Source organism: Manduca sexta, chromosome 20 (genome assembly GCF_014839805.1).
Source record: "Manduca sexta isolate Smith_Timp_Sample1 chromosome 20, JHU_Msex_v1.0, whole genome shotgun sequence".
NCBI classification, from domain to species: domain Eukaryota; kingdom Metazoa; phylum Arthropoda; class Insecta; order Lepidoptera; family Sphingidae; genus Manduca; species Manduca sexta.
In genome coordinates, this window is record NC_051134.1 from 11,781,798 (window position 1) to 11,792,005 (window position 10,208).

The following is a 10,208-nucleotide window of genomic DNA, read 5'->3' on the forward strand; positions in this document are numbered from 1 at the left end:
TTCAAGTGCTCCATTAGTAATAAATGTTGAGTGATAACCTTAAAAGCTTTCCCTTTGGGTCTCAAGTACCTATAAAGTTTAATGTAATACTTGTTCTTAGGAACAAACTCGTAAATATTTCAATGCACTCTTATACTCAGACATGTTTATTTCATTGTTTTAAGTGTAACATTGCTTACACTATATTCGTGATTAATGACAGTTTTACTAGCAAAAAACATAAAATGAGTTCTGCAAATTATATCATTATACGTGTATATTTAATATTTATGTAAGTACGTAGAAGTATCGTCTTTCGGCATTTTTAAAACTGATTTTGCGGTATATATTAAAGTATAATATAATTATTCTGAGTCGTAAAACATAATTAATCCACTTTAAATTACGCATGTATAATAAACAGAATCACCTACATTCTTCAAGATCATTATCAAAGTAATGCGGTTGCCAAGAAGCCTTAGGCTACAAGGGTAAACAAAAACAAAATGGACTTCAAATTATAGGTTTTTGTAGAGATGAAAGTGATCTAACAAAATGAGGTCGTCTGGAACCCGTCTTCTAACCGTATCTCTTTGATTGGGCTATTTTTAACGAGCTTTAAGGTATAACATGATACAGAAAGAGGGTATTCGTATTTAACAAATGAAATCTGTTGGAAGTTTATACGTAGATGCTGTAAACTTACTCGCTGTGAGGATTTCTTATGAGCAGCACACGTGCACTCGGTGCACGTAAACACACACACACACACATCAAAGCAGAGTTGATTACACGTTACACAAAAGGAGCAAAAGGTGGAGGCTCGTGCGAGAATCTTAGTATACGGAGACGTAGTAGGGCGCCATGGGGATATTATAGACTTAAATCTAGTAGTTAAATACCATACACCCTTATGTGTGACATAAAATATAGGGGATAAAATCCAGACTATCATCAACATTTTAATATTCCTTATTATCAAATTCCAAAAGGAATGGTTTCAATTAATATCTGTTCTCTCACGCACACGTCTTTAATATTCAAACAACCAATACTTTAAATATTTGTTATAGCATTGTTAATAGTCAATACTGCACACTATTGCATTGTGCCGTGTGCTTATACTCTGCATGCTTTTGTTCTTTTCGTTTTCATGCTAGATTTTGTTTTACCATAGAGTCACCGACCACAAGATAGCGCAAAACGCTTGCCTCCATTAATGTTACGAGAAACATTTTAAATTATTAAAACAATTTATATTAGATTAGCGAATAGTTAGTCTATTTTTTATGACACGCTAATAAGTATCTCAGGTAAGCAGTAGAAGTATATTGATTATTTTTTGTGTATTATACAAATTGTATTTTAACTTATAGAAATCAGTTCATATGAAAACACAAATATTCGTTTTCAAGTACTTCTATGCCACAGCAATCTCTTTTTTAAAGTACATAATATTTAATGAGACCACCGACAACGTTGAACACGTCAATTTTTATCTGAAAGTGAAAAATGTTCCCGAGACCGTGGAGACGTGTTTATGTTGTGTAATGATGGAGACATTATAGTGGTACACGTAAAATATTAACTACTTTCTTAGGAATGTCAACAAAAACTTTAATTTGTATTATGATTATAGATCGTTAATCACGCGAAGCGACGGACTTAACACATTAGGATGATTAGTTAGAGGAAAACATGACATCATAAGTTCTTTGTTTATAGATTAATGTATTTATATTGTTAGTGGATTAGGAATAAAAAAAATCTCAAAGATTACTAAGAAAAGTGGATTAAGACTTTCAATTATTAATGTACTAGTATTGTGGCCAAGTGTACCAAATATAGCTTTTATGTAAATTTGAATTGTGTACCAATTATAGATTTTATGTACAATTAGATATTCTGTACATTTGACAATAAGATTAATTAATGAAATTATAATTGGAAGATAATATACATATAAAAAATGATATTTACAACCAATTCACCAACCGTGTCGGGTAAACAATGCGAAAAGAAGAGAAATGCCCGGAATAGGAATTTATCCTGATCATATGATGATGGATTCAGTTATACTCTACTTGCATCTTAATTTGCACTAAAATGTAGCTTACTGCAAAGTTTAACCCTGTGCATATAGCGTGAGCTACCTTCGATTCTTTAAAAAAGTAGAAATCTTTTAAGTACTTGACACCAAGTTCTACTGCGAAGATAATGCCCTACTTGTGTGTACTAATTCTCCCGAAAAGATAAACATAATAAACATACGTCCATGAATAAAATTCAATAAACAGCCAGACTCAAACAGCAATAGTGACGAATGACAACGTGTCAACACTTTCCACTAACGATGCTAATCTGTCAACGTCGATCGTGACAAAAACTGACCAGTCCATGGCTTTAGTCTGCAGAGCAATTTTAAAATCATACAATAACTGAAAGGGATAAACTCTAAGCCATTTTATTACTGGATGTAACATTGAATTACTTTATTGATACAAAAAGCCTTTCATAAATCACGGCCGTTCTATCCAGTAATACACTCGCAGCGTCATTGCATTATCAATATTCACCTACAAAACCAGTTTACAAAGCCAAGGCAAACGTAGACCATAGAAGACAACAAGAAAACAACACTGAAACACAATGGAGCATTGGATCAAGTCGCAATTTCGCGAGCGCCACACTTCCCGCGTTCTATTGTTTTTGTTGAACGGGTTGGGTGGGTCATAAAGTGGCCCATATCGCGATGAAAGCATTCACGATCACACAAAACGTCACACGTCACTCTGATGATCACGATGCATCTCCAGACTGGCGCTAGTACAACGAGCCGAGGTTTACGAATGGAAATAACAATCTATAACATGTAGTACATATTTACTACTTTCTATCAAAGCATTGAAGGTAAAAGGAATGATTGCTTAACTGTTGATTTGAAAGTTTTGACGAAACGTCAGAGAGAACATGAGGTACGTTTAATTAGCTATACGATATACAAAATGTTAATTTACGTGTAACTACGGTCCGAATTGGGTGCTTTTATTTTGGTAGTGTTAGATTTAATTATAATTTACAATACCCTAAAAGTTCGAGACAGTTATTTAATTATAGTAATATCGACTCTACATATTAAATTTTGAGCAAAATTGATAAAACAATGTAGGTATTATTTATATAATAAGACTATTAAACACAACTACAAATCAGGGAAATATGAAGAATATTTATATCTGTTTTCATATTTCTTGATTAAGTACAGTCATAAAAGTTGTTGAACAAATTCAAAATATCAAATCGTCAACTAACCTTAAATTTCATTAAATCAATTTTTTAAGCGGCGATAGCCTAGTTCGGTGTGGAACGGTCTGCCAAGACGAATGTCCGCAGGTTCAAATCTCAAGGGCACATACCTCTGACTTTTCTAAAAAATCATGTGTGTATTCTTTGTGAATTTATCGTTCGCTTTAACGGTGAAGGAAAACATCGTGAGGAAACCTGCACATCCGAGAAGTTCTCTAAAGGAATTTCGAAGGTGTGTGAAGTCTATCAATCCGCACTAGGCCAGCGTGGTTGACTAAGGCCTAATCCCTCTCAGTAGTAGAGGAGCCCCGTGCTCAGCAGTGGGCAAGTATATAATACAGGGCTGATATTATTATTATATTTATATTTTTTTTCTTGTGTGAAATAAGACAACTCCCGTATATTCTATATTAGAAAAAAAATGGTACGAATACAAAAACGTATATGAGATTTAAAGTTTTGAATTGATGAACTACTTATGTGGATGTCTGTACAATCCTCTACGCATCGATATATATATGTACTACGTACCTCTACGACATATTGAAACACATCGTCAATATGACCCAGATGGGTGTTGAGCTGGGTTAAATTGGGCATGGAACATGCAATATGTCATGTTTAACTGCATGATATAATTGAGGAGCATGAACAGTAACTGTCCATAAATTGTGGGACCAGAGCAATGGCAGTGTCAATTATCCGTATATTAGTTTAGATAACGGCAGTCTATAACCCGTTGGACACTTACTTTCCAGCCTATACAATGCTAATACAATTTAAATATTAATCGACCAAAACCTGTTGTCAGATGTGGAATAGGCTTTTAAAATGCCCATGAATAATTTTGTGAAAGCTTCGTTTAGAAAACAGCGATAATAAAGAATGTATTCTTTTGTTACTTAATTGTATTTGTTAATAAAATATGTAACTTGAATATTTATTACCTAGGACTTTTACGATTATTGGCTGTGAATAGACAAAACAATCGGACAGACAGCATTGTAAAGCGAACTAGGTAGGTATATGTTAAATACTTGATTTTCACAGAATTTTTTCAATCACAAAAGCTAATCAAATCGTCTGTCTCCTAGGAAGCGGTAGGAAAACATATTACTGCAAAATAAAAAGCCAATTGTTTGCTTCACAATAGTTAAACATAGGATAGATCCTATGTTTAACTATTGTGAAGCAAACAATTGGCTTTTTATTAATATCTCTCATGGTTACAATTATTTATAATCACAAATAATATGCTCTTATAATAATAGCCATATACTGAGTAAACTTAGTCAATTCATGTAAAAAATATACCGTCCCCACCTGGCTACGAGATCATGTAAAAATAAGTAGTCCCCATGGCTGTTAAAACCGTACCATTATTTTTTTTGCCTTGTTGAGTATGAAATAATAGTTGTAGTACTCCGCCTTATATGAACGTAATAAGCTGGACAATTTTTTGAATCGCGTATTCTCTTTTCAAAGATTTTCATTACTATGTTTTAAATTTAGTATTGAGACTACGTTAAGAAAACATATTACTATGAAAAGTGAAAATAGTTAATGAGTAGGCGTTCTTTATTCAAGGCCTTAAGCTTTTGTGCTTGAAGCTCCATAGCTGGATGTTGGACGACCGCGCTACCTTCGATACCTCAAATAATTTATTTACTTGGGTATACTTTATAATGACGTAATATGTTACTTTAAACTTTTTCAAATGCAAAAGTTCTTATCACGATAATAATTTCATATTTATAAAATATAATTTAATGTAAGTATTGCTTAGATTAATGTTATGTCATATACATAATTAATTCATCGCAATAACGTACGTATGCAAGAAAAAAATAAGAAAATTGGCTTTTGGCGTAGAGCAACGTCTGGATAGAAAATAGGTAATCTAGAATAGATGGCGCTGCGTTACATCGGTCAAACAAGTTCAATTTTGAAAATAACGGCCTTGGAAACTTATACATAAGATGAAAACTTTAACAAACCTCAAATGGCATACATTGGTCAATGCACCACGGGATTCCCTCTTGTGTTCAACTGTGGTTTTATCACTTTATTTCTTATTCACACCTTCGTTTCGAGTCCATGATAATCCATTCCAAAAAGTTTAAGGCACACAGAAAAATTCCTCAAATCAAAAGTTCGAACACTTAGTCTTTTCAATGTTCAGTATTTATAAAAAAATAACTTTAATTATTTTGTGTAACACCACTTATTTTAAAACTCAAATTTATTGACATATAAAAACGCAATACAACCATAAAAAGTATTCAAATTTTAAAAAAGTTCCCGCCAATTTTTTTTTTATCGTAACTTGACGACTGGTAGGCAAAGATACACGCGCACGTCCAACCACGAGCGAAGCCGGTTGAGTGCTGTTGATTGTTTTATTTTGAACTCGGCGTCGACGTTGCTTGGCGCGCTATAGACGCGAGACGCAATGCGATAACATGCGTATAAAAAAGCTACAGCCAGTTCAAAATAAGGTTCTTTAAGTTTAAGATATTTTTTGTGTAATAGAATATCTACTTACTAACCTATTATTTAATTAATAAATTTCTTGAAAATAAAACTGTAACATTACTTATTATTTTTTAATGGATCTTTTATAAAACATAACAATACTAAGGCTAAATTCCTAGTATAAATAAATAAAATAACGTATAAAATATTATGATTATAAAAAAATCATTGATTCTGGATTTCTTTTTCCAATGCATTTTCTACTTTCTCCAGTTCTTCCACATTTAGATCACCTTCAAAAACTTCTGTAGTGTTCTCCTTGCTTGCATTACTTCGTTTTAGGAAAGGTTCATGAAGTGCTTTATAGAGTTTTTTTGCCTTCGTGGCACCAAAACCCGGACATTCAGCCAGTCGCGACTCGGACGCCTTTATGATGTTCTCCAAAGTGCCGAATGTGGTTATGAGAGTCATTGCGTCGGTTTTATTCACAGGCTTTATTGATGACAAGGCGTTTATGATCTAAGAAAAACATATTATTGTATTACACATGGATTTTCAATTAGTCGGTAGAACAGTCTAAAATATTGTCAGCCATTCATAGTCAATGATTACTAGTCTTGTCGGGTGGTTTTATTTTGCACAATTACTAAAAACAGGTTAAATTTAAATACTAGTAGATATAAATTGAAACGAGATTATAAAGCCATATATTTCACACGGGCAACCTAAGCAAGGTATAAATAATCCTATCACACATAATAATATGATAATCAAGGCTGCATTCTAAACTATTACTGATTTTTGGACCCAAAATCCTTACACTTAAAATTCAATATGTATAGTTCACACACACATTAGTATGATAGTGCAGGAATCGTACCAGCGAACCTGTCGTTACATAACGCTTCATTAACCGGTGCCTTAATTACGGATGCCTGGTTGTAATGAATCGAAAATTGTTACTTTTCTGCTATTATTATTATGTATATTGCGGCTAATGCAACATATCGAATTGCTCCTTCTTCATAGAAATAGGTATAAGTAATAAATGTAAAAGTTTTGTGCAAAGCTCCTGCTCTAATGATGGAAACTGAGGGTCTACTTCGAAAACCGAACGTCGGAACGTCGGTCCCAAAACGACGAACTTCGAATTTAACTTTACTTCCAAATTATTTCGGATCCGTCACCGTTCTGTAGCTTACCTTATTGGTAAGATCAATTGCCCGTATATTTTTTTTTTTGGAGAAAGCAGAGGAACTTTATCTTCGCAGATGATTTTAAAAAGGGATGGCATAAGTTCTTTCAAATTCCATGTCTGAAATATTGCGATGAACCGATCGGATCTTTAACACTTCGTAGTAACAAAATTTGCGATCCGTCATCTGAAACTACGGATTTCGTTTCGTGAAGTAGACCTTCTGATTACTCCATTTTCATGAATCATGATTGATCACAAGAAAGCGAGTTATTTTTTTTTTGTTTTAAGAAATCAATTTTTATTTTACGCCGTAAATTATAAATACCTATGTAGTTATGATCACAAACATTGCCGAATCTAATTTTACTATGGAATTATTTTTAATCCCTCTACCTTACTTTACATCCTTTAAAGAATCATAGAGATAAAAATATAACATTTTAAAACTGTAGCCATTGAAAGACTGAGCTTGAACCAGCTTTCCCGATACAGTAAACTCAGACCTAACAGCACCCGTCCTGCGCGATCCGTATGCTTAATTCCTTTCTAAGTTAGTTTATCACTATAACAGGCGCTAATCATATTTCCGAGCACCTAACTTATAAACAGATTAAATACAATTTCTATAACGACCGATTTCAATAAACGTTAAAAAACCTTTTTCCTATTCATTGCGAAAATCAACCAATCAGAACAAAGTTTTTTATTTGTTTGTTTTCATTGGTTTATTATTGGGATTGGATCGAAGATTAAGATTGGTGTCGTTTATTAAAAACGGCCGTTAGCAATGCAGTTAATTATTTGCAATAAAAATAAGTATGAATAAAAGAACCTTCTGATGTGGATCATTTTCAATTTTCTCCATGATCCTATCCGGTGGTTTGTTTTCGTATATTTTGTAGTTCTCAACTATTTTCGCAGCCTCCTCTGGGCTCCATGCCAGCATTAAAGTCAAATCTGTTAATAGGCATATTCTCGTTAAATTCTTCAATGGAGTGTGTGGATCTTTTAAATCTACCTAAAATTACATTAACTAGTGATCACCATGGAAATAAATTAAATATTAATTTCTCACCCATGTACCCAAGTTAGAAAGACAAAATTCTCTCAGCAATTTTCCAATAGGCATAGAATTTGAAAGTGGCATACAAGAAAATATTTTCTCTACCTCTCAAAATGTTTTAATCTTCATTTTAGTGCTGTAGGGAGTGTAGTTTCTAGGCATTATAAATAGTAAATTATGTCCCAGACAGAGAAGTAATTTTATCAGTTATGTAGAACATTTAACTCGAAGGAATTAAGGATTAAACAAGCCTTTGTGGTGATATAACTTCTAAATATACATATCAGTGGTTAAGAGGGATATTGACTTGAGCAACATTTTTTTCGAAAAAAATTTCACTAGCTTACAAAACATAGAAAAATATCCTGTTTTAAATATGTATGAAATTTAATGTTGCTTAAGTCAATTGGCCTTTCAACAGTCAAATCGTCAATTTTTCTTCATAATCATTTTAAATTACCTGAACTAACAAAACTCTTAGGTCATATTTCTTTCCCAGTTCTTTCAGCCTGTTATTTATGTAGTCAGGATTCAGATTATGATATCGCAACGAAAGGAATAGCAGACATATAGTTTTGCCAACTTCGTAATCTGGTACTATATCATCATACTCCCATGGCACACTGGTAATGAACTTTAAGAGTGGATTTCCTCTCTGAAAATTAAAATGTATTCAACCTTTTTTGTAGACAATATGTTGTCTGTATAATTTATTTACATAATCTAAAGTAAAAAATAAATCATATGAAATATTCTAGGGTTAAAATAAACAAATGTTTTAAATAAGAAATATTTAACTTTGTTTTACTTTGTATACTTAAGTTCCATTGAATACTTAAAACTAATTACCTGTCTCTGATTCACTAAAACACAATGTGTCTTTGAAGTAGATGGCTTACTTATGGTTTCATTAGAAGTACCTAAAAAAAAAAATTCTTTAAAAAAGGGTTTTGTAATGCTTAACAATAACTATCTCATAACCCTCTGAAAGTAAGTTTTTTAAACTTTTATTCAATACATTATAAAACCGGTAAGCTTTCCCATAGAACAATAATGTTGTACTTTTTGCAAAAAATATGTTACCTACTCCAAAACGATACACATAAGCAATTCAATATAGTATAGGTATTCCTTTTGACTAAAGAGCCATTGGTTTCCTGCTGTCTGTTAGTTAAAATTCTGAAATTTAAAAACTATTTTAGTATATAGGCAAAAAAGTGTGACAAAACTAAAATAATGCTGCTTGATAACTATTAGCAATTTTAGTGTTTTAGGTATTGAAGTGTAAACTTAATATCCATGATAGTTATTAAGAAGCCTTATTTTAAGTTTTGGCACAAGTTTTTCCTCAAATCCTAATATTTGAATTTTAACTAGCGGATGGCAGTTATAGTTCACCCATTTAGAACAAATTTACAATAAAAAGATTCTACCTACAACTAGTTTTGCTAACTGCACATATAAACAATATAAAATATGCCAAATTTTTTATCCTTTACATTGAGGATATTGTTTTATTATTTGAAATGACAGAAAGATAAACTTTAAAATGAAAACGTCTTAGGTTAAATTTCAAAACACTATCATACCAGGCTGTGGAACTCGGTCCTGTTCAGATTCAATTTTTGGTTTCTTTGGCGATATTGGTTCTTCAATTTCGGCTAATAACTCGTCAAATCCATCTTCCATATCCATTGGAACGATTGTAACGTATTGATTCTATTCTATTCAGATTTCATTAAAATTATTACTTATATTTGTTTATAATTTAGGTATGAATCCGTTTTCTTAACCATTCACTTTTTATGCTGTGATACGGTGTACTTGTAGAAAACACTGATAAAATATGTATGATAGCGATATAAACAAGTAACCCATCCAAATCCAAAAAATTTCTTGAATTCAAGATCATGACAGTTGACACCTAACAAGTTTCTGGTGTTCAACACTGCTGAACTCACAAATAAATGTATTTCTCAGTACTTTTTCTCTTCATAAACAATTCCTGTGTTTTGCAACTCCAACGTAATCCATACTGTCACATACAATTTTGTGTAATTTTATTACTTTATTTTTTATATTACGGTAATTTCATTGTTGAAAATAAAATCTATGATTTGAACGGACTAAAAAAATCAACAACGTCGCTCATTGGACAGATTTTCTTCGTCTACGCTCATTGGTTAA

At 32.3% G+C, this 10,208-nt stretch overlaps 2 protein-coding genes across 2 annotated transcripts in view; both read right to left on the bottom strand.

The window, feature by feature from the left end:
• LOC115448197 overlaps window positions 1-5,687 on the bottom strand; it is a 70,982-nt gene extending 65,295 nt beyond the window's left edge. The window contains exon 1 of the mRNA XM_030175546.2: window positions 5,283-5,687. The gene's annotated coding sequence lies outside the window, so the exon portion shown is untranslated. The remainder of the gene's footprint in view (window positions 1-5,282) is intronic.
• Window positions 5,688-5,873: 186 nt separating this feature from the next.
• LOC115448196 (DNA excision repair protein ERCC-1) lies at window positions 5,874-10,130 on the bottom strand. Its single transcript, XM_030175544.2, has 5 exons — window positions 9,611-10,130; window positions 8,871-8,941; window positions 8,482-8,676; window positions 7,791-7,976; window positions 5,874-6,279 (listed from the first exon to the last, which is right to left on the bottom strand). The coding sequence occupies exons 1-5, from the start codon at window positions 9,714-9,716 to the stop codon at window positions 5,986-5,988; spliced, it is 852 nt and encodes a 283-aa protein (XP_030031404.1). The 5' UTR covers window positions 9,717-10,130; the 3' UTR covers window positions 5,874-5,985.
• Window positions 10,131-10,208: the final 78 nt, after the last annotated feature.